At 31.6% G+C, this 25,717-nt stretch overlaps 2 protein-coding genes across 2 annotated transcripts; both read left to right on the top strand.

The window, feature by feature from the left end:
• The first annotated feature begins 12,329 nt into the window (after positions 1–12,329).
• On the top strand, positions 12,330–13,550 carry LOC135952221 (uncharacterized). Its single transcript, XM_065502073.1, has one exon. It carries the CDS (start codon positions 12,330–12,332, stop codon positions 13,548–13,550), a length of 1,221 nt encoding a protein of 406 aa, XP_065358145.1.
• Positions 13,551–19,555: 6,005 nt separating this feature from the next.
• On the top strand, positions 19,556–21,527 carry Adgf-C (Adenosine deaminase-related growth factor C). The gene is made up of 6 exons (XM_065506120.1): positions 19,556–19,665; positions 19,728–20,225; positions 20,282–20,451; positions 20,525–20,706; positions 20,762–20,898; positions 20,959–21,527. Exons 1-6 carry the CDS (start codon positions 19,584–19,586, stop codon positions 21,420–21,422), a joined length of 1,533 nt encoding a protein of 510 aa, XP_065362192.1. The 5' UTR covers positions 19,556–19,583; the 3' UTR covers positions 21,423–21,527.
• Positions 21,528–25,717: the final 4,190 nt, after the last annotated feature.

The following is a 25,717-nucleotide window of genomic DNA, read 5'->3' as shown; positions in this document are numbered from 1 at the left end:
TTTATTAAAAAATTCATTCCAATTATATATTTCTATTTTCTGTGTTAAACGTTTTTTTTTGTACTGCATTTTTTTGTTTAGTAATTCGTACACGCTAAAGAACTAGTTATGTAACTGATGAAGTAACCAGTTAGGTAACTGACTCTATGTAACCGATATGTAAATAAAATGCGTTAAATACTTTGGAACAGCTATCAGACAGTTGCATTGTAAACCCTCTGCTTATGACATTTACGTGTAGCTAATTATGTAACTAGTTGTCACCCTAAATGATGAGTAAAATAACTAATTCGGTATAGTATCGGTATAGTCACCAAGAACTGCTGGGCTATTTGTACGTACTTACATATATATACGTACAAACATACATAAGTTTGTCTCTGTGTGAAACAGTTTCATTTTCACCTATAACGATTTCATATTTTCTTTGATTACAATTGAAGCGACAGACTTCAATTATACTTTAAAACCCATATTCATAAACCGTTTTTAAGCTTATCAAAGGTTTATAAAACAAATTCTGTATTTCATAAATTTAAAAATTATTTATGAACATGAGGTTAAGTAGTTTTAGCATATATCTTTTCAAAGGTTCTAATTAGTTCTTAATTAAATTTTCAAAATCAAATAAAATTTGATCTCTTAAACTCAATAATTAATATAGCAAAAGTTTGAAAAACATTTGTACATAGAGACGAGACGTAATTGTTAAAAAAACAAGTAAGAGAGCTATATTCGGCTGTGCCGAATCTTATATACCCTTCACCAAATTATACTTTAAAATAAATTTTTTTAAATATTTTTAGGGAAACAAAATTTAATTTTTTTTAAAATTTTTTTTTTGGAAAAAAATGTATGACAAAATAAATTTTTTGATAAAAAAAAAATTCGGGTTAAAAAATATTTTTCCCGATTTTGACCCATTGTAGGTCCAACTTACTATAGCCTTATCTACATCGTCGCAATGGACTTTGAAATATCTATCATTAGATATCCATATTGTCTATATTAATGACTTAGTAATCCAGATATAGATCAAAAATAGGTCAAAAATCGAGGTTGTCCCGGTTTTTTGCTCATATCTCCGTTATTTATGGACCGCTTTTGCTGATTTTAAATAGCAAACTTCTCGAAAGCATGTCTGACAGAATTATTGAAGATTTGGATCCCGAAGATATCTGGGGTCTTCAGAAAATTGATTTCAACAGACAGACGGACAGACAGACAGACGGACATGGCTTAATCGACTCCGCTATCTATAAGGATCCAGAATATATATACTTTATAGGGTCGGAAATGAAAAATGTAGAAATTACAAACGGAATGACAAACTTATATATACCCTTCTCACGAAGGTGAAGGGTATAATAACGTAATTGTTACTAACTAACATGTAAATCAATGTATTTAGCCTCACTAAGCCTCACTTAGTGATAGTGAGTTAAAAAATTTTGCACTCAAAATAAAATTAGTTGATTTAAAAAAATGCAATCATCAGTTTATTGCAACTTTTTTGTATGCACTAATTTGAGTGCAACTTCAAATTGTGCACTAAATTTTTAAGTTCAAAATGGTTTAAGTTTATTCCCGTACACTAATTTAAAACTTATTAAAAATTATTATTATTGTCATTAAAAATAACAATAAATATTTAAAATTTTTATTTTTCGAGTTTGGATTCAACAATTTCATGACTACTCATTTTTGAAAATTTAGTGATAGTATGTTTAAAGCAGCCTTTTTTGATTGCAGGTTAAAATTTTGCACTAATTAATTGTAGTGCAGATTTTTGCACTAAATCTTCGTTTAGTTATAGTTAAAAAATTATCACTATCACTATTTTTTTTAGTGCTAGTTAAGAAATAAGCACTATCACTAAAGCTGATAAAAATTAGAGCAAACTAAATTTTTTGCAATTTTAGTGAGTGATAGTGCAATGCTGATTTCAATCAACATTTAGTGCACTACCCCCAACTATGATAATATATATAAGAGTAACGTACTGACTGATACAAATTCAGGTTCCTTTTGCAACGCGTAGATCCACTAAGAAGGGATTTAAAAGCATTTGATGGAATCTAAATAATGTGTTTTATCGGGAATGGTTTAAAATGAATTGCTCATATTTTTTTTAATATAGAATTAAATTTTTAGTTTTAAATTTAATTAATTAATTCGAAGCTCTGTTTCTTTTGTATTGGTTGTAAAACAATTAAAATATTTATTGCCACTTTGAATACATTTTCTTGCTCGTGAGAGAGTCATTTAAATTTTATTACGTGAAGCAAATTAATTCTTTACGTTAATAGAATTCTACTTGCTGACAAAATAGTTTGTAATAATTAAATATTGTTTAATGAAAAGTATTAGCGGTGTTCCGAATTTAAAGCTACATTGCTTTGTGTTTATTTTGTTTTGCAGTTAATTTTTGCATTTGCAATGTTGCTAGACTATTTGCACTCAATATTGAACTCCGCTATTTAGTTACCAGCAAAATATGTACATACAAATTTATTAAATAAGGTACTTCAATAAGTACTTCATCAGAATTTCAGAAGGATCATAAGATTTCAGAATATTTATCCAAATAATGTTGGGGTAAAATTTTCAAAATGCCTACAGTAGAATTAAGTACAGTAGGGTTAAGTAGTTTTAGCATATATCTTTTCAAAGGTTATAATTAGTTATTAATTAAATTTTCAAAATCAAATTGAATTTTATCTCTTAATCATTCCAGTATAATATTCATTAATATCTCTGTGCACCGAATTTTTGGTCAGGTATGAGTTATGTCTTAGCATATGGGCAATTCCATATCATCGTACGTGACATTTTGTGGAATTGATTTTGCAAAAATAAGAGTATCTGAGAAATAATTTGGTCTTTATGTTCCATTTAGAGGGTACTATATTTTAAAATAATAATACATAATAATTTAATATCGTACGTGACAGACTTGTCTCTTATAATAAAACAATATATATTCTGTAAATATATGTATACAAAAACTAAAAAAAATTAATAGAAAATATACATTCGGTAAATAAACAATTTTATAATAGGAAATAAACAATCAGAGTCAAATTCATTTCATACTATATTCTAATTGGGAGTTTAGTTTTAACCGCAATTTTAGCCTAAAACATGCCAATTAAATTAAAAAATTAAATATAGTCAGTTTATACTATTATTTTTGCTAATAAAATGTTGTAATTCAGTCGTGGTCATGGAATTGCCCATATATGAGAAAAAGAAAACGTCTACTGTTAATTTATCTAAATGGCTTATACGCCACCATGCTTTAATTATTGAATTATATTCAAATAAAAACCATTGCATGGAATGAAATGATAATGTTTTATAATTCTAAATTAATAACTAAAATTAAATAAAAAGATTTAATAAATTAATTAATGTTTACTCTTTAATAAATCTCAAACATGGTTTGTTGCATCGTTTTATGATAAATACAAAATGTGGTCCGCAGTTTTTCGCACTCATTGTAATGTATAATATGTACATTAGACATGCCCTTAAAAACAAATTTGCTTTGGATGGGTCTTATTTTGTTTATTAGTAGCAACATTTGTGCCGGAAATCGATTGAATCTTGTAAAATTCCCTATTTAAATACAATTTTCTAAACATTTGAAATAAATTCAATCTTCTAGAGAAATTTGTTTTGGCCCATTGAAAGCAAATCAATTTTTAAGGGCTTGTCTAATGTACAGATATACTACTAGGGTGACAATTTGAGTAGAATGTCCAGCAATTTATTATTAAATTCGTGTGATTTCATGTTGAAAGGTTGATTGTGATGAATGTAGCATCACACTTTCGTTATCAAACTCAATTGTCAAGTTCACTGATGCAATTTGTTTTAGTCAGTGGTTTTGATTTGTTTGTAAACAATAAATGGTTAAACATATTGATATTTATTTTATTGAACATAAACATCATTGCTTTATGAGCAATTAAAATTGTTTGTTTTTAGTCTTTAAGCTATGCAAACTACATAGAAATATGAGCTACATTATGCAATAGAATTATCATCTTCTATATGTACACAAATGAAATGGTCCATGTATGTAATGGCATCACGTGAGAACGGCTGGAGCGATTTGGCTAGTAGTTTATAATTATAATACAAAGGATGCTACAATTTATTTGTTCGGCAAATAATAATAATTATAGACCTTCTTCGTATATACACAAGCTTCATTCGTCCAAAAATGGAATATAATTCCCAAATATGGGCCGGAGCTGCAAGGTCAAGTTTAGAGCTGCTGGACCGGGTTCAAAGAAGGCCGATTGATCTTATAGGTGATGAAAATGTTACCCGGTTTATCGATACTTTAGAACATCGCCTGAATGTAGGCAGCTTATCCTTATTTTACAGATATTATCACGGGTGTTGTTCAGTAGACATAAGTAAACTCATACCTAATAGTCGTGTGCACTTTCATTCGAAGCACACGACTATCACACAGATCGCACCCATTTGCTATTAATTTGAGCACCGACCGCATGGCACATTATAGGGAAAACTATTTTTTTGTTCGAACCATCCGTATGTCTAATCTACTACCTCCCAACGTATTTCCGGCGGAATATAATATTTATCAATTCAAGTCAAACGTCAACTTTCCTCCTTCTCACAACTTTATTTCGTAACATCAACACAATGCACTGCATATATAGAAGTATCCCCTGAGTGTTGGTTATACAAAAAAAATATACCCTTCACCAAATTATACTTCAAAATAAAAATTTTAAATATGTTTAGGTAAACAAAATTATTTTTTTTTTCTAAAGTTTTTTCATTTTTTATAAAAAAAAATTTCGAATTGTTTTTTAATTTAAATTTTTTTAAATTTTAAAATTTGTTTTTTAATTTTTTTTAATATTTAGGGAAAAAAAATCGGGTTAAAAAATATTTTTTTCCGATTTTGACCCATTGTAGGTCCAACTTACTATGGTCTTATATACGTCATTGCAAAGGTCTTTGAAATCCATATTGTCTACATTAATGACTTAGTAATCCAGATATAGGTAAAAAAATTGGTCAAAAATCAAGGTTGTCCTGGTTTTTTTCTTATATCTCAGCCATTTGTGGATTTTCTCGATTTTAAATAGCAACCGAGCCGGAAGAATTCCGGAGATATTGATGTATGAATCGTGTATGTAAGTTATTTGGGGGCTTCGGAAAGTTGATTTCAACAAGCAGGCAGACGGACATGGCTTAATCAACTCCGCTGTCATTAAGGATCCAGAATTTATAGGGTCGGAAATGAAAAATGTAGGAATTACAAACAGAATGACAATCTTATATATATACACTGGAATGTATATAAACTGAAGTCCAACGGGTTCCAGCCGAGGTTAAACAATTGTCTAGACTCTAGACAAATATGAAAGTGAGTGAAAACAGTATGGTTTGGAGGAGTATGGCTCTGCTAAACATCCCGGCGAAATAAATTTACAAAGAGAATCGTCATCAACACATGATGCACTGCCCTCAACTCAAGAAATTGAACTGGCGATATCACAAATCAAGAACAACAAGGCCATTGGTCATAGAACTTTTTAGAAATGCAAGCAATGTTTACCGGTCCCAGTTCCATAAATTGGTGTGCACAATATGGGAAACAGAAACGATCCCCAACGATTGGCAACATGGTATTATAATTCCCATACACAAAAAAGGGTAACAAAATGAACTGTGAAAATTACAGGGGAATAACATTGCTGGGTACTCCATACTAAATTCTGTCGAACATTTTTAACAACTGACTTAAAGAAGTATCGGAGGATATCATAGGTAAATACCAGTGAGGATTTAGGCCGAATCGATCTACTGTTGATCAAATTTTCCTGTTAAGACCGACAATCGATTCGATAAACCGAAAAACTCTAGGACCCATATTTATATTCCAGGAAAATTAACAAGACTGTTGGTATTATATGCCATATACATATGTACATATATGTATGTATATGATAATATGTATTGACTTTGTGACTCAGATTTAAATACTCGTACTTTACAATTCAGTGAATATTTAAGATAATTTTATTTATGCTGCAAATTGAGAAGTTTTTTTTTGCAAATTTAACCAAATTTTAGAATCCAACAAAAAAAAAAAAACAAAAATTAAAGTTGACAGAATAATTTGAAGACAACTAATTTAAATTTAGTTGACAACTTTTTGCACATTTACATTTACATATAAATTATAATTAAATATTCTCATAACGAAGTCAACAAACCGTATTTTGAATAAAGACATACGTACGCAATTATAACGTCAGCGGTAGTACCGAATAAATATGTGTATAAAGAAATCATCAAGTAAATTTCTTAAACAATTCAAAATAGATACTTAGATTCATTTATATACTTAAATATATACAAACTATTCGTACACGTACGAAATTAGAAACAATTTTTCAATTTCTAAAATAACTTAAATTATTTGTGTTAAATGAATGCTTTTGCTTTTTGTTACCACTTATTGTTAATTTGTTATTTTTTTTTTAAAGAATATCATTATAAATCAATTTAGCTGCTAAAATACGAATAATTCAAATTTCTAACACTTTACAAAATGTGTTTGTTTTTAATCAAACAATTTAATTGACCTTTTAAACTAATTTTAGGGGCTGGCAAATTTATTTGTTTTGTTTAGAAGTAAATATACATACATATGTATATTTATTTAATAATTTATGTATTAAGTACATTTTAATATATGTAAATATATGATCAGTAGATTTTGAATTAGACAATACTATGAAATAATATAAAAGGTATAAAGAAAAGGTTTGGGAACAGATTAATATTTCCCCTGTAAAAATGGAGGGTTCTTCAAGAGTTCGACGATTAAGAGGAATTCCAATGTATATACATATACATTTATGCATATATGTAAGTATGATCCAAAACTGAAAGTTTAACATATTTTGAAATACCATTTCTCAAACAAAAAGTATATTTTTCATCTGTTCCAGATTTTTCTCATATTTGTTCCAAATTTAATATCTTGTAAATGATTATTGAAAGTTACAAGTAACGAAAAAAAAGAAGTCATACCATATCCACAGACAGAAGACAACATTCCAGACTAGGTCAGAAATAAATAAATCCGAACCATTTTTGCCATTTGTTCCAATTCACGAATGGCTAAAGCTTAAATACATTTTTAGGAATGTTAGGTATTTCAACTACTTTTTTTAATCCATTAAAATGGTGCCCTTCTAATATATTTGTTAGAATTTAGTTAGAATTGAAGAAAAATTGTAAAATAATTGTAATAGTTGTCAAAGCTCAAATTATAATGAAAAAATAATAAAAGATAATTATTTCTCAGTTAAGTGCTTTTTCCCATATGATTTTCCTAGTAAATAAATGTTAAAATAACGAATACATACTATATAATAATATAAACATTAATGTGTCAAGCGTGCGAAATGTTTATTTAATAACAATTAACAAATAGACAGACAGTGTTGTGCAAACCGACTGTATAAATACCCTAAATATTCATGTTTTATATAAGGGGCATTTCGTGTCAAGTGAACAAACTTTTGAAATCGATGTCTTCCGATCGTGATGAAATTTGCACCAAGGTTAGTAGGATAGTAATTCAGACACAATTTTTCAATAAGATCGGTCGAGAACTCTCTGTGTTAGAGGGTGTCAAAGTTTGACATTTTAGTCAAGCAGGTGTTTTTTCTTATCCATGTAACTTATTACCTATTGTTCTTAGCAAAAAAAAAAAAAAAAATTTTTTAATATTTTTTTCCCAAAATCAAAAATTATTTTGACTTTTTTTCAAAATGGGCCCTTTTTTTCTTAAAATAAAGCTTAGATATTTTCCTCGAAGACCTATTTGGTCGCTTAGTGGGATATCTATCAAAATAAATATTTTATAACTCAAAACATAAAATTTTTGACTATTTTTGCAAAATCAAAAAATTTGTTGACTTTTTTTTTCAAAATGGACCCCTTTTTAAATTTTTTTTAGCTCAACCAAAAGCTGAGTGGGATATCTATCAAAATAAATATTTTGTAACAAATTGTATTTCTTGTCTCAAGCTCAAACGGCTTGAGACACTAAGAAAGGAGTTTTTGAAATTCGATCCCTAAAAGTGTGAAAATTCAAAAAGCAAATTAATGCCGTCAAAAAAATAGGGGACTTTTTTTGATAATTGTACTTTTAAAGGGTAAAACGGGTAAAAATCTAAATGTGGTACTTTTTTGTATCTAATTTATTTTCTAAAGTATTAAAGATAGTAATAAAATTGAAATCGAATTGTTTTCTCTTCTTAAAAACATCTCGAATGTGTTTGGGTATGTGTTTTGAAATTCGGACTAATAAGGGTACAAAATTTTACTGATTGTTGGTACTTTTTCTAAATTAAATAAAATAAAATTTTTTATAAAAAATCTGTTCTTAAAGTAGACATTTTAATCAAAAAACTGATAAATAGTTTCAACCGTTAGGTATTTCCTTTGGACGGTTTTCTGCGCAAAAGAAGCGTCGGGCAAAAGCTAGTATTTTATATTTATTATAAATATTTTTATACAAACATTTCTTATACTACGTTTATACGTAGCCTATTCGCAAATAAAAATTATTTGCAATTAACTAACTGACTGTTTCTAAGTCGGAAATTTTTATGTGATGCCGGATGTTAAACTTTAATAATTTGGTAGTAATGTTTTTCAACAAAATATGATAAATTTTTAATTTTTTTAAATGCAAAAATGATATAATCTAAAATTCATATTTGAATTGCAATCCAATTAATGCAAATATTTTAAAAAACGTCTTAATAAACTAAAAACGTTAAAACATATGGTAATGCTTAAAATCTTATTTGCAAATAGTGTCGTTAATCAGGAATTGTTTTCGTGAGTTAGCTATTCGCAAATAAAAAAATAATTCACTGTTTATGCGGCAAATTTTTCTAAATGCAATATTTTTATTTCCGAATAAGCAGTGCGTATAAACGTAGTATTAGAAACCCCATGTCTTTACAATTTACAATATATAATACTAATTCAAGTATTTGTAGCCCTACAATAGAAATTACATTAGATTATATTGATGCCAAAGTCCGTTAAACCAACTGAGATCCAAAAGTCTTATATAACGATAAGTTTGCTAACAATTTTTTTTTTAAATCATTGGAATCAGGATTAAACTTTGAACTATTGAATAAGTAAAGGGTGTATTTAAGCCCGATAGAACGAAAGGTTTAACTGTCATACTGCGCTCACTTTTTGACATTTTTGATCAGTATACTCTGGAACTTTGGGTATGTTCTAGAAAAGTTTGTTCAGTAGAACTCTAATTGAGGAGGTACATAACCAAACGCAATAATTCCACATCTCCAATTTGTTGGACAAACGAATAAAGTTAATTTTTGTCTGAACCAATATATTTGGTATCGAATTACAGTTACATAGATTTTAATCTATAGAATTGGATTCAGTCAAAAAACTAAATACTTAAAAAGTTGAACTATTGCGGTTTGTTTTTTTTATTCACCTCCTAATTACAATAAAAATGTTATTAAAATTAAAAATATTAGCTCCTAATTAATGTGCAAATTAATATTAAAACAAAACTGGGGAAACGATTTCTTTGGATTATATTAAACTTTTTAATATGACCATATAACTACCCAGTAAAAAATTTAGATTTTAGGTACTTACTAAGAAACAACAAATAAGACAATACTATCATTTCTTTTACAAGCAGGTTTGTTAAGATGATATTAGCTTCTTTCTCTCTCTTTTAGACGGGTAACAAAAGGGGATATTACTCATTACTCAAAAGATTTTGTTTACGTTAACTTAAATTAAAATATTTAATTTAGCTATTTGCAAAGAATTATGCAGACAATTTTATAGTGTCACAAGTGCTTTGACGGTTTTAATCATCTAAACTACCCACTGTAGAGTACCCACCAGATGAAAGGGTCTTTCTATTCCTCTTTACAACTAAACTCCCACAAAGAAAACCAGCAACAACAACAAAAATCACATAAAAAACCAGCAGCTAGAACAAATTTGTCTTGATTCGCTTATAAGTCGTCATGAATATTTGAACATTATTGTGCGAGTATAAAAATTTTGCCAAAAAAAAAAATAAATAAAAATTAAATGAAATTTTTTGTTGTCTACTACAATTTTAACCAAACAGTATTAAACAAATCGTGTTAAAAGGCGGATGAATTTGAATTCGGAAAAAAAATTTGGTTAAAGAAAAAAGAAACGAAAAAAATTTGAAAAAAAAACTTTCTACCAAAACGGCCTTTAAACAAAATCATAATAATTAACACCTTTTCTGAGAGTAGTTACAATACAATATAGTGTGAGTGCTGTCAAAAATCCCATGTAAATTTTTAAAAAAAAGAGTCATAAATGGAAGGTCGATTTTAACAATAAATAAAAAAAATAATAAAACGTGATTGAACTCAAATCATTATGATTTCCACAAAATATTGACTCCAAAATGATTCATTATAGCAAAGAGAAACTTCCCCTTTAGATGGGATTTTAAATCTGATTTTGTTTATTACGAAAATATAAAATAAACTTAATTGAATTAAATAAAATTAAAAACAAAACATTAAAGAGCTTTGTTTAATATGCATTAAACTACAAAGTATTTATCATGCGAATGCTAAATGTATCTGCGTGTACATATGTGTGAATATCTATAGATGAACCCAATTTGCATCTAAGTGGAATTTACGTCATATTCTGTTTTTGTGATTTTTTTTTTTGGGGAAATAATAAAATAATGTGTTTAATTTAACAACTTCAAATGCATTTTCTTTTAATTTATGTGTGAATTTGTGTTTTTTTGATAGATTTGTTTATCGCCAGCTGAAAATAATTGTATTCCCGTGGTATTGATTAACGAAATGTTTTCTAACAAACTCAAATTTATGCTGAGGAAAATTTTCCCTTGAGGAATCTTGGGTACGCAAGTACTCGGTTTAGTACGTATTTATTGTACTTTTACGTGAATTTTAGTTTTACGAAGTATTTTTATATATTTTTTGCTAGAGACAGGTTCTTGTTTTCCAATCCAATTTATATAATTAAATTAAAATTATATTGGTTTTAAGTTTTTTATTTTTTTTTTGGGGGATTTTATGGCTATCCAAAGTTTTTGAGAGAGAGAAAAAAAAACTAAAGTTCAGAAATACAAATTGATATAAATCATTTGAATAAGAAACATGTAATAGTGTTATATTCGGCTATTCCGAATCTCATATATCCACCATCAATATGTATATAGTTAGTTGAACTGTACAGAATTTGTTAGAGTGATTAATTTTTATAAAACCTTAAATGACTTTTATCGAAATTTATGTTAATATCATTATATGTACATTAGAGTGTCCTACTCTAATTTGGAATTTTGGAACGCATACCCTCTATTTATATATATAAAACTCTAGTTAAATATTAAATTTTGTATTTCTATCATGATCGCAACCCGTGACGACTTGCGATTTAGTTTTGAGGTGCAAAAAAATGCAATTTTTTCAGTTTTTGTAAAAATGTTGCCATTTAATAATTACTTTTGCAATTTAATTTAAAAGAATCGAAATGTGTACGTAATTGTCGTACTAATAAGATATAAAACACAAAAATTGGTTAAAAAATGTTAAAGTTATTAAAAAAATCGCCAGGCCATTAACTTGTCTCAGGCCACTAGAACAAGAAATCTAGGAACAAAATTAACATATTGTTACAACTTTGTACACTACTAATGTTTTATAAGTTGAACAGTTTTATTCCCGATCTTATCATCACTTGTTGTGCTCTGTGACAAACATCTCTGTTGATCGATTTATGTTTGTTCTAAGATGACATTTTTATAATCAAATTAAAAAGAAATTAAAAACAACAACAACCAAAAACAAAAAAAAAAAAAACTAACTAAAAGAAAAGTAAAGAATAAAAATAAAAACCGGTTTTATTTGGTGGACTACGTGACTTTTGCCACGTAGACAAAAAAAATTGAGGATTAATAAACTAATAATAAAAAGAAAGTAAGAGAACTGAAGGGAGTTCGAGAAAAGCTTGCGTGGTGAAAACAACTAGCCAAACAAGGGAACAGAAATAAACTCAAAATTATAATAAATAAAATTATTTTAAATAAACACAAAATTGTAAAAAAAAAAATAATAAACCTCTCGGGAACCAATTTTAAATTAAAAAAAATAATAAAGCGAGTTTTTTTTTGTTACATTGGTGTCAGGTGTGGGGTGTCAATCGGTTTTCTGTAGAAAATCCTCGCCATGCCTAATAAAAAGAAAAGTACCAGTTTTATAAAATCCATCACCAAGACGGTGCAACAGACCATTGACCAACTAATGGAAAGTCAAAGGCGACGTGATGAAGAGCTAATAAAAAATATTAGGGAAATGCATGGAAGCATGAATACTAGGTTATGTGAGGTAGAACATCAAGCACGAGGCACGTTTATTAATTCGACTGCGGCCTTAGACTCTGGATTTGAAAGTCGACATCCAAATTATCCTACTAATTCGTCGATGGCAGTGGGTAACTTGGATAATGAAGAATACGTAGCGCCTCCGGCTACTATGAATCGTTTGCAAAGACATGTGTCACACTCTAACGATATTGCTAACCCTTCGTCTATTTCAGGATTACCAAGTACCAGCCGTAAGCGCGTAGATGGATTGGAAAAGACAACCCAAATTACTTCCAACAGAGAGAACAGCACAATCGAAAATAATATAACCCGTCAGCGTAACGATGTTCCCTTAAATGTATACAATAACCACATTGTACAGCCTCCATGCGTGAATTGTCAGCCATCGCTTGGACCTAGTTTTACCCCAATAGATTTTTCTAGTTGTGGTCATTCACCGGCTTTGCAAAGCAAACCAAGTTTTAAGCCACATTATGTTTCCACTTATGATGGGTCCACTTCGTGGACAGATTATGAACGTCAAGTGGAAGATGCGGCTCGATTTTATGGTTGGAGCTGCAATGAAAAGTTGATGGCAGTAACATCTAATTTGAGAGGTCGTGCACTAAGACTGTATGGAACGATTCCCAGTAATCCTACTCCCACTTATGAACAAGTACGTCAGTTAATGCGGGAAAGATTTTCTTTAGATGCTCATGCCAGCTATCAATACTTCAGGCAGTGTGTGCAGGGTCCTAGAGAGTCAGTAGAAGATTTCGCCATGGAATTGGAGCGTTTGTCATTGAATGCCTTCCAAGGTGTTCCACAAGAAGTTACATCTGAAATAGTGGTGCATCAGTTTATTGATGGCTTACGTGATACTCAACTTCATGGCTTGGTAGTGGCCAGTCGACCCAGATGTATTGGGGAAGCATTGAGAACAACCCAAGATTTGCAATCTCAAATAAATAGAGCAAAACCTCGAAGTGTATACCATGTGGAAGTTGAACCTGAATGTAATACTGGAGGTTCACGCAAACCTCAAAAAGGTAACAAATCGGGAAACGAAGAGGCATCGGCTTGAGGAAGCACAAGTCGATGAATAACAACAAAAAAGCTTCCCAAACAACATCTTCTATCGAAGCTCCGGCAATTCAACAAACGGAAGCAATGCTCATGAATAGTTCCGAAGAACCCGCTAGTCAGGATGAACACATACTAGAAAATGTCACGGATAGCAATTCGGAGACTACCCTTAATATCGGTGCTTGGGGAGATCAAAGTTTACATTGTGTGGCCTTTATTGAAGACCAGCCCCATGAACTAATTGTAGATACAGGTGCCTCAGCTTCGTTGATAAATATCGAATTGGTACCTCCTTCTGCTCCTAGACACAGTTGCAGCGTTTCTCTTCGTGGCCCCAGCGGAGAAATTTTTAAAGCAACCAGCACCGTGGTTATACAATTTCGATTAAATAAACTACCTATTTCTCATGAATTTCTTGTGGTTAACGATTCAACCCCCTCGTTATTAGGCCTTGATTTTTTACGCTGTCAGAAAGCTTTCATTGACATTGGCGAATTACGTCTCGATTTGCAACATGTATCTGTGCCATTATATCTCCCTCAACAGGCATCGGATAACTTTGTTTATTTTATGGAATCAGTTACCTTACCAGCAAAATCGGATATGTACGTAAGTGTGAAATGTGTTTTTAAAAACGAATTTAATACATCTATGATAGAACCTTGCGATGAATCTATGCTGCCATCGGGAATAGTATTAGGTAGAACCCTCGTATCACAACAGAAAGTCTTGCCTGTTCGTCTCATAAATTTTAGCCAGGAAGAAAAAAAAATTTCACCAATGACTATTGTTGGAAGACTCGAAGAGGTAAACGTGGTGTCTTTAGAAAATGTGGACACGCATAAATGCCATGGTGAGACGTTTGACGTTGGTTTACAGTTGGATGTGTCATCAGAAATTTCAGAAAATGAAAAATCTATTTTTTTTGAATTGGCAAAGCAGTACAAAGGTGTGTTTTCTACAGGACCTATGGACTTTGGTCGCACTAATATTACCCAGCACCACATTGACACCAACAATTGCAAACCTATAAAACAACCTGCCCGGCGTGTACCTATAGCAAAGAAACATGAAATGGAAGAACTAGTTCGAAATATGAAAATGCGCAACGTTATTCAACCATCTCAGAGTCCATGGTCTTCACCCGTGGTTTTGGTGCGCAAGAAGGATGGAACAGCTCGGTTTTGCGTCGACTACCGACGATTAAATAATGTCACAATTAAGGACTCCTACCCTCTCCCTAGAATGGATGATATCCTATCGAATTTGTACGGATCTATGTGGTTCTCAACAATGGACCTCCAAAGTGGGTATTGGCAAGTTGAAATGGACAACGAGTCTAAATCAAAAACAGCTTTTTCCTGTTCATCTGGTCTCTGGGAATTTAATGTAATGCCTTTTGGGCTTACAAATGCTCCCGCAACGTTTGAGCGACTAATGGATGGTCTTTTTAGCGACGTATCATGGCGATCTGTATTGGTCTACTTAGATGACGTCATAGTTCACTCCCGTACAGTTGAAGAACATATAGACCACCTTCGTCAAGTCTTTGAGCGTCTAAAATCAGCAGGATTAAAACTTAGCCCAAACAAGTGCACCTTCTTTCAACCCCGTGTTCACTACCTCGGACATATTGTAGGTCGTGATGGTCTGGAAGCTGATCCCCAAAAACTTTCTGCTGTGAAGGAATGGCCGACACCGACCAACAAAAGGCAAGTACGTGCATTTTTAGGACTTTGCTCATATTACCGTAAATTTGTTCAAGATTTTTCCACAGTTGCTCGACCACTACATGAACTTACAGAGGCACGAAAAAAATTTTGTTGGGATGAAAACACCCAAAAGTCATTTACGTTGCTGAAGCAGAAACTAATAACAGCGCCAATATTGACTTTCCCAAACGACTCAGATTTTTTTGTTTTAGATACCGACGCTTCAAATTGTGGAGTGGGTGCTATCCTTAGCCAAGTGCAAAATGGCCAAGAACGTGTAGTTGAATATTTTAGCAAAACATTACATAAGGCCGAACGTAACTACTGCGTAACACGTAAAGAACTTCTTGGTATGGTATTAGCTACTAAGCACTTTCATCATTACCTTTTTGGCCGCCAATTTCTGCTAAGGACTGACCACGCTTCTTTAAAGTGGCTTTATAATTTCAAGGAACCTGAAGGTCAGATCGCTCGTTGGATAGAACGTCTCCAACAATATGACATGAAGATACAGCATCGCAAAGGAATTAGCCATGGCAACGCAGACGCTCTTTCTCGCAGGCCATGTTTCAATTGCAAAAATTGTACAAAAGCAGAAGAGAACGACGCTCAACACATTATGGCAATACAGATAGTTCCGGAAAATGTTGCCCAAGCCCAAAAAGAAGACCTCGTTCTTCAACAACTACGATCATGGCTCGATAAAGGCGACCGACCCATAAAATCTTACATATGGGGTGAATCCGCAGATTTAAAGGCATATTGGCATATTTTCAATCAGATGTATATAGAAGATGATGTAATAACTTATCGACGTGCTAATCCACTTAAAGCCTTAACAGTTTTACCAAGAAAACTAATACCAATAGCAATTGAGCAGCTTCACAAATCTGTCACCGGTGGTCATTTCGGTCGAAAGAAGACATTAAGTAAAATTAAAACTAGGTTTTACTGGAATCGACGTACAGCTGATATAATCGAGTGGTGTGATCGATGTGATATTTGTGCTGCAAGAAAAGGGCCATCTAGAAGGACTATTGCTCCTCTTCAGCCCAGCTTTGTAGGAATGCCCTTTGAAAGAATGGCTGTCGACGTATTAGGGCCCCTTCCGCACACCACTCTGGGTAATCGCTATATTGTTGTTTGTATGGACTATTTCACAAAATGGCCTGAATGTTTTGCCCTGCCGGACCAAACCGCCGAAACCGTAGCTAACGTTTTAGTAAATGACGTATTTTGTAGATTCGGTGTCCCCTATGTATTACACTCGGATCAGGGCAGAAATTTTGAGTCTGATTTGTTCCAAAAGTGTATGGAGATGCTTGGAATAGAAAAAACTAGAACTACTCCCCTAAATCCACAATCTGATGGAATGGTAGAACGCTTCAACAGGACGTTACTCGACTATCTTGCTAAATTTGTTGATCGCAACCAGCGGAATTGGGATTTACTTCTACCTCTTGCTCTATTAGCATATCGCTCTGCTGAGCATGAAGCATCTAAATTTACTCCAGCGATGCTTAATTTTGGTCGCGAGTTACGTCTACCCGTAGACTTGATGTTTTTTAAACCTAACCCGAACATTCAGAACGCACCAGATTATATACATGATTTGAAGAGTAGATTGGAAGAAGTCTATCATATGGCTCGACAACATCTTACTTTTGCCGCTGAGTCAACCAAGCTCAGGTATGATATCAGGTCGAATGCCCAACAATTTTGTGCAGGTGAAAGTGTTTGGTTTTATTCCCCCACTCGGAAGAAGGGACTATGTCCGAAACTCCAGTCTGATTGGATAGGCCCCGCTAAAGTTTTGGAGAAAATATCCGATCTGGTTTATAAGATTCAACTGCCTAACACAAAGAAAACTAAAGTGGTACACGTAAATCGTTTGGCTAAACATAATAGTGAACTCTATCAGGAGATTAGAGTCTAAGAGGGGGGCAATGTTACAACTTTGTACACTACTAATGTTTTATAAGTTGAACAGTTTTATTCCCGATCTTATCATCACTTGTTGTGCTCTGTGACAAACATCTCTGTTGATCGATTTATGTTTGTTCTAAGATGACATTTTTATAATCAAATTAAAAAGAAATTAAAAACAACAACAACCAAAAACAAAAAAAAAAAAAAACTAACTAAAAGAAAAGTAAAGAATAAAAATAAAAACCGGTTTTATTTGGTGGACTACGTGACTTTTGCCACGTAGACAAAAAAAATTGAGGATTAATAAACTAATAATAAAAAGAAAGTAAGAGAACTGAAGGGAGTTCGAGAAAAGCTTGCGTGGTGAAAACAACTAGCCAAACAAGGGAACAGAAATAAACTCAAAATTATAATAAATAAAATTATTTAAAATAAACACAAAATTGTAAAAAAAAAAATAATAAACCTCTCGGGAACCAATTTTAAATTAAAAAAAATAATAAAGCGAGTTTTTTTTTGTTACAATATTTTGAGAAATATTAAAATAAAAGCTTATTTTTACTTAAAATATATCGATATTTACTTGTATATGAGTTTTTGTCTTCTTAGGATACCGTTAACCTATTCGCAGTTATAGGCAAAAAAAATAATTTTTTTTAACGGCAGTTTCAAAACTCCATTTTCAAATTTTTAAAAATTTTATTAAACAAATTTCAGATTTTTTTAATCATCACATTGGGATTTATTGAGAACATAATAGGGAATAAAAATATGAAAAAAGTATGACAATACCTCCTATAGTTTTTCCGTACCTGCGATTTAAATTTTGCGATTTTCGAGAAAAACTATTTTTTTTTGGCCATATTTTGGCGAATGAGCCGAATACCGATCCTCACAAAAATTTGTATAAAGATTTAGGTTCATATAAAACCTGTTTATGTGAAAGTTCAACAATAATTAATGGTCAAACAATTTGAGGGGGACCTTGTATGAGGAATAGAGACAACATGGCGGTGGGCCTTTGATGGTGGGACCTGGCAATCTTGTATTCATTGCAAGTACAATTTTACACTATACCGCTAATGACATAATACAAATATTTTGTATTTGACTAGCTGGCTGTCCATGCAAAGTACAGGTCGCAATTTTTAAGATATTTCGACAAAATTTGGTACAACTCAAAAATTTAATTTTACAAAAATTGCAAAAAATTATTTACCAATTGAAACATAATAAAAGACATAACTGTTTTTTTTAGCAACAGAACAAAATACACTGATTTTTTTTCATAGCTCCCATATAAGGCCCGCTTTCGAAAATCATTCATGAAAATAAATTATCGAAATTTTAAAAGAAACATTTTTTGTCCATTGACTTAGTGTAGGGTATTCTATGGTTGGGTTTGACCGACCAAACATTCTTATTTATTTTTTGTAGGGTATATCTTAATGAGATTGTAACTCCCTAACAAAAACTAGACATTTAAATAGATCTGCATTTGTTTCAGATAAATTAAATTTGTTCAAGCTTCTTTCTGATTCCTTTAATTTTATCAAATTAATGTATGTATTATATTTTTATTAATTTATATTTATGAAAATGCGGGCATTAGTAATAGAGGAATTTTACAAATTGTCCAGCTATCAATAATGGATAAATTCAGCTATAGTTTTCAAAACATACCTATCTTTGTTATTTTCCAAATTATATATTACTAGCTGAACCCAGTCCGCTTAGCTGGCTCTTAGAATTTTTTTGTTCGACATAGGAAACTAAATAAACTATCTGTAATAATTGAAGAAAATGTCGATTAACAATTATACAATAATCTTTTTTTTTATGTCATTAGCGTTATAGTGTAAAAGTTTGATTTTGCCACGCCCACAGACCGAAAATCAAAAATCTGACTATACAATAGGCTTTTCTGAAGATTGCGTGATAGAGATGTAGAGATGCCGATTTTACCAGTTTTTACTCCCTTAAAATTAGAATTCCGAAAAATTTCTTCATAGTGGATCTATACATCGGGAAAAGTGCCTACATACAAAATGTTAAGGCAAATGTACAAATTTTCTAAAGTTCAAAATAAGGAAAAATGTTTGTATGGGAAAATTCGAAAATCGGCTTCACGAATGGACCTTGGAGGTCATCGGTTGAATGGTTTCAGTGTCTATAACGGACATAGGTAGAAACATTGTTTTTGTTTTAAATATATGCATGTATAGACGATAGAATATATATTTTGTTTTAATATATCAGGATTAGACATTTTCTGTATAAAAAAAATACGGACAAAATATATACATACATATATTATTATAGCTAATAATGAAATTATGTTTCACTACACTTTCAGACTTAATAATTCCACCCAAAACTTAGCTTCAAAGATGCTTAACTTCAGACTTTTAATCATAGCCAGCTTAATAGCAGTGATAACAGCGACAGTATCCAAACAGAGTAATTATTTGCGTAAGTTTTTAAATCTCAAGCTTAGAAGCATAATTTTCTTAAACTTCCAATAAAATTTCCAGCTTATCAGGATGCCCGCGAGGCAGTTATACAAGCCGAGGATCTCCTAAGTACCGGTGGACGATTACATCTAAATAGCCGGGAGTCAAAAGTAGATGATATTTTCCTTAAGTATAAGTACGATGAGTTGTCAAGAGGTTTTCGTGATCCTGATAAAAACGCTGCAGGCATGCATTTCTTCAAGGCAAAACCTCTCATTGATAGCAGTAAAGTCTTCCAGTTTCTACAGAAAATGCCCAAAGGAGCAGTCTTACATACGCACACCTCAGCCACAGTGTCGTCTGCGTGGGTGGTCAGGAATATTTTTTATATGCCCGGCTTATTGAGATGTACCAATCAAGAGGGTGTGAGTATTTTAACTTTCCGTAAACAACCGCAAAAACATGGCTGTACTACCCAGTATGTGCGAATAAGCGATGAACGCAAAAATTCAATTTCAAGCCGTGAATATGATCGAGCCCTGGAAAAGTTTATTAATCTCTATACACCCATGCCGGAATGTAAGTTGGCATATTGTATGAAATGTTAATTTAATTAATTTTTCATTTCATTTTAGTAGAATATTCATCAATAAATACGGTTTGGACGAAATTTCAAAACATGTTTAGAACGATATCAGATGCTCTACTTTATCTACCGGCTTATCGATCGTATCACTGGCAAATGTTGGAAGAATTGTACAATGATAATGTTATGTATGCTGAAGTCCGCTTGAATTTTTATGAGGTTATTAACAATTGTGTTCTTTCTTTGTTTATTAATATGTTTTAAATATTTTATTTTTAAATTATTTAATTAGTTGTATGACATTAGCGGTCGCATATTCCCCCTTGAACGTGGTGTTACCGAATTGATTGATGTGGTGGAAAAGTTTAAACTTCAACATCCAAATTTTTTGGGTATAAAAATGATCTATTCACCCCATCGCAATGCCGACAGTGATGTGATACGCAAACATTTTGAATCGTTTAAGAAATTACAGTGAGTTTGTTTGTGAAAAGTTATATGAATCTCTCTTTTACAACAATTATTTCAGTGCCACCTATCCCAATTATATAATTGGTTTCGATTTAGTGGGACAGGAAGACAAGGGTAAACCTTTATATAATTTTGTTAATGCTCTCAATGATAGGCCAAAATCTTCGAGATTTTTCTTCCATGCCGGAGAAACAAGTAAGTTTTTAAATTTGTTTCAAACTGAAATCGATTTTACCACCACTCTCTTTTTGGCAGATTGGTATGGTGCCTCCACAGATTTTAATCTGCTGGATGCCATACTCTTAAATACCACCCGTATTGGTCACGGTTACGCTCTCATGAAGCATCCCGTACTTTGGAATGCTGTCAAGACGCGGGACATAGCGGTGGAAGTTAGTCCCATCTCAAATCAGGTCCTACACCTAGTATTAGATCTACGCAATCATCCCGGATCATTTTTCATTTCACAAAATATACCCATTGTAATTTGCAATGATGATCCGGGCTTTTGGAATGCCAAGGCATTAAGTTATGATTTCTATTATGCCATTATGAGTTTGGCACCAAATAATGCAGGTCTAAAGACCCTTAAACAATTGGTATGGAATTCCATTAAGTATTCCATGCTGCAGCCAGGTGAAAAGCAAAGAGCCTATGCTTTGTTGCAAATAAAATGGGATCATTTCATAGACGATGTTTTAAAGGGAGTTGTAGTTTAAGCACAAAAATAAAACCAAATTTTTAATTTTACATTTTGTATTTTTATATTTAAGGACAATCAGAGCACTAAGAGAAGAGTAATAAAAAATAAGCACAAAATTTAACTTGTATATCGTCACCTAAAATGCAAAACAACGTATCATCAAAAAATTCGAAATTGATTTTATTATTGATTACGATTCACTAAATCATATTACATATGTGTACAAAATTTTAAACTTTTAATATCAAAAATAACCAAGCTATAACCAAAATTGAAACTAAAGTATCATTAAGTATATGATTAAGTATGCGATTCAGAAACAGCTCTGCCTGTGATTTTGAATCAGTTATTATTGTCGATATATTAGTTTGAGTTATAAGTTTCCAAGTTGTCCTTATTGTCACCTCTTGGTTGCGTGTTTCTGGAGCACATTCAAACGCTCCTGCTTAGATTGTGGGTGATGGCGGGCTCCTTTGATATGGGATCCCTTGATATGTCACAAATTTGTTGAATTATGCACTTACAGTTTGATTGTAATCATTTGCTTCGGTTGCCTGAGACAATGGTTTTGAACAATTTATGTTTGTTATTCAATCATTCCTTCTTGGTTTGTCTTTATGACCGACATTACATTGAATCCACTTCGTTTAATGCAAATGCACAATTTCAAAATTAATATTTAATATTTGATTTAGTTGACGTAAGGTGAATTGACTGTCTGACATGAATTACCATTTAAAATGGATAAAAACTAGAGATTTGAAGTGATCATTTCGGAAAATTTAAATCATTTGCATGATTTATTTATGAAAGCTGAGTAAGACACGATATCATCTTGAGGGTATTTTACTGTTTGAAGACAATATATGTAAATGTCGGCAAACTGAACAGAGATAACAAAAAAATTTCTTTAGGATCCTCACTTTTTCACCAACATTTTTGGCAATCTATCTTCTATCTATATAAATAAGAATCAAATGTCATTCGTTTGACCACGCCAATTTTTTTTGATATATCTAAAATCGCAGGACGCCTAAACCGATTTAACTAATTTTTAATAATACATAGTCCGCAAAAGTTTTTACATAAATAAAAATTGTCCACGTCCACTATAAAAACTCACAATATCTAAATTCACTAATAACTTGGCCAATAAGCTTTTATTCAAGAAAAGGAGATCGATCTGTGATCACTCATATTTCTGAACAAAAATCGATTTTTTATATAAAAACTCAAAATATCTAAATTTGCTAATAACTTGGCCAATAAGCGTTTAATCAACGTTTTTTTTAAACTTGAACAGGACCGGACCTTTTGTTTTCATTGGTTTATGTTCTAAATTAAACATTTTGAAAGACTTATTTTTAGAATTGTAACTTCTTGCAATAATATTTATATATTTATAGAAGGAGCGATAAAACTCGTTGATATGAATTTTCATAAAATTGTTAGAGGTATTTACAATGTAGAGTACTTGGGATGGTAATGTGGTAACAGAGCACATTAGCATAAATCAAGAATAAAATACATACCACTTTAGGATATTCAAATTATTCGATTTTTCTTTTGTTCGAATAAAACGAATAATTGGAATTAGAGATTTTAACTTGTTCGAAAATTTCGATCACACGCTTAATTATTTCAATAATTTAATTTTTTTTAAAAGTAAATAATGAAGTTTTGTTGTAGGTTTTTTAATATTTTATTGTTAAAGAAAAACAATTCAAGTCCTAAATTAAACAGTTTGAAAGAATTGCTTTTAGAATTGTAACTTTTTGCAGTAATATTTATATATTTATAGAAGGAACTATCGGACCACTCATCTGCAATGATCGAAAGACACCCTTTATGTTTAGATATTTGTCGAATTTCCGAAACAATACAATTTTTGTAAGACAATTTAATAAATTTAAATGTGCATTTATTCGATTATTCTAATAAAACTGTTCGAATTATTTGTTATTCGAAAATGGTAATTTTTAAATAGTTCGAATAATTATTCGTAGGAAATGATGCGATTAATCGAACGATCATTACTCGAATGAATACCCTAGTACTCTGGTACCATATTATATATCATATAAATGTATTTTGAAGCACATACAGCAGCCCAAGAAAGTCTACATACAGGAAAAATTATTATGTTACTTTAATTTAAAGCAGTTTTTTTTAGTTTTATTTTATGAGATATATAATAATACATGTCTTATGTCGATTTTAGCAAAAAAAAATCAAATAACGCCCAAAAGTTCACCGTTATTAGATTTATTGATTCTGAGTAAAATAACGAAACATTTATTCTCGGTCACGCAAACTTTTTGGTGGGCGGGGCTATTAAGTTTCATAATATTTTGAACATTAAAGCCCAAAAAAGCAAAAAAAAATTTCGTTATTTGCCTCAGAATCAAAAATTCTAATAACGGTGAAATTTTGGACGTGATAGGAAATGTTGCTAAACCCGACTTAAGAGATGTTGTTTTAATTTTTTTTAGTATGAATTTATTTTTTTAACAAATATATTTCATTACTTTTAACTTAGAAATACATATTTCAACGAAAGAAATTGAATTTGAATTCCTGTACGTAGACTTTATTGGGCTACTGTATAATGGTCGGATCATTTTCTAAACGTATATGGGAAATTTACTATTATATATGTATGTATATCGAATTTAAATTCCTAAAACTCCTAAACAAACTCTTATCACAAAGGGACCAATTCATGGACCCAAGTGAGCTGGTTGATACTAGCTGTCTTTTTAACTCCTAAACTAAGAGAGAGCAGGGACAAATTGTAACATTTTTGTGCTTATAATAATGAGAGCTATCAACACCAACAAATTATTAAAATGCAAGCTGTTTTGGCGATCTTGATTTATACCAAAAAACTGCATTAACAGATCAAAAATAGTAAAAATACCTACTATAACTTTTATAAAAATGGATTTAGCCTTTTTGTCGCTACCATTATTTTTTATACAATATACTTAATATAAAATGAAAGTCAGTCTCCGCCGGGCATTCGCCGTGTAAGGTCGTGTTATTTCATTGACGGCAGTTTTTTGCGTTTACTGACTTTGTGTGTGTTTTTCTGCAAAGTAAAGAGAAACTAACGAATATTTTCTCTTTCTGTCTCTTCCTAATTTTCATATTCGTTTTATTCTTATTGGATTACTTTTGATAAATTTTATAAATCCTATCGAGTGTTTGCAAGATGAACGGGGTTCACCCCCCGGACTATAACCGGTTTCGCGAGCTAGCTTACTCGTCCGGGAAAAACAAGAATAACAAGGGTAAAAGACCTCGTGCAGAGGACTTTATACAATTACCAGAAACAACTGAGAATCAACTCAACCTTCCACGTTATTTGGTTGCATCCACTGTGCCAACGGACAAAAATGTTGAAGTTCTCCCTTTAGCTTCCCACAACGTGTTTCAGGTGGAAAAGGGGCTAAACTATATTTCACGCGACCGACTTGAAGTAAAGGAAATGAGAAGTGGCGATTTACTAATTAAGGTACCAGATAACAAGACGGCTGAAAAATTTTTGAAAACTAATTTCATCGACTGTATCGCCGTCAAAATATCACTACATAAAACTCTAAATACCATACAGGGTAGAATTTTTTCAGGAAAGATTAAGGAAATTCCTCAGGAAGAGCTACAACAACTACTCCAGGATCAAAAAGTAGTTGAAGTAAGGAAAATTATGAAGAGGGAGAATGATCGAATTGTGGCAACAGGTGCGGCGATAATCACCTTTGATCTCATTTACCGTCCTGATTTTTTGAAGCTCGGCTGGGAAAGAGTTCCTGTCTCAGAATATATTCCCAATCCTATGAGGTGTCTAAACTGTCAAAGACTGGGTCACACTAAAATATGGTGTAGGAACGTTCAGTTGTGCCGTGAATGTGGACAGAGTGAAACACATGACATTTGTAATGGTAAATATTGTGTGAACTGTCAAATTGAAAGCCATTCCTCTTATGATCCAGAATGTCCCACCTTCTGGAAACATAAATCTGTCAACCATGTAAAGATATCCAGAAGATGTACGGCACGTGAAGCATGGCAAATTTTTAACGACAACCCCACCCTTAATACGCTCAAACCAATTTCAAGAAATGCCAAACAGAATCACACATACGCAGGTATTTTAAACGGCAATTCCACTACACACAAACAAAATGTTTCAAACACAACATTAATACAAAACAAAACCAATCCTGCAAAATACCAAACAGAAAATTCTACAGCCTTTTCTTTCACTAAAAACACCAATAACATGGCAACGCAGCAAAAACAAGTACA

The sequence above is a fragment of the Calliphora vicina genome, chromosome 1, assembly GCF_958450345.1.
Source record: "Calliphora vicina chromosome 1, idCalVici1.1, whole genome shotgun sequence".
In the NCBI taxonomy this organism is placed as follows: Eukaryota; Metazoa; Arthropoda; class Insecta; order Diptera; family Calliphoridae; genus Calliphora; species Calliphora vicina.
The sequence above is the reverse complement of the archived record's forward strand: the minus strand, read 5'-3'. Positions and strand labels throughout refer to the sequence as shown.

Bases quoted from the DNA above. Each gene is read 5' to 3' on its own strand.
- LOC135952221 (XM_065502073.1), top strand. From the start codon at position 12,330: ATGCCTAATAAAAAGAAAAGTACCAGTTTTATAAAATCCATCACCAAG.
- Adgf-C (XM_065506120.1), top strand. From the start codon at position 19,584: ATGCTTAACTTCAGACTTTTAATCATAGCCAGCTTAATAGCAGTGATA. The intron at 19,666-19,727 runs GTAAGTTTTTAA...TAAAATTTCCAG, and splicing joins CAAACAGAGTAATTATTTGC to CTTATCAGGATGCCCGCGAG. The intron at 20,899-20,958 runs GTAAGTTTTTAA...TCTTTTTGGCAG, and splicing joins CTTCCATGCCGGAGAAACAA to ATTGGTATGGTGCCTCCACA.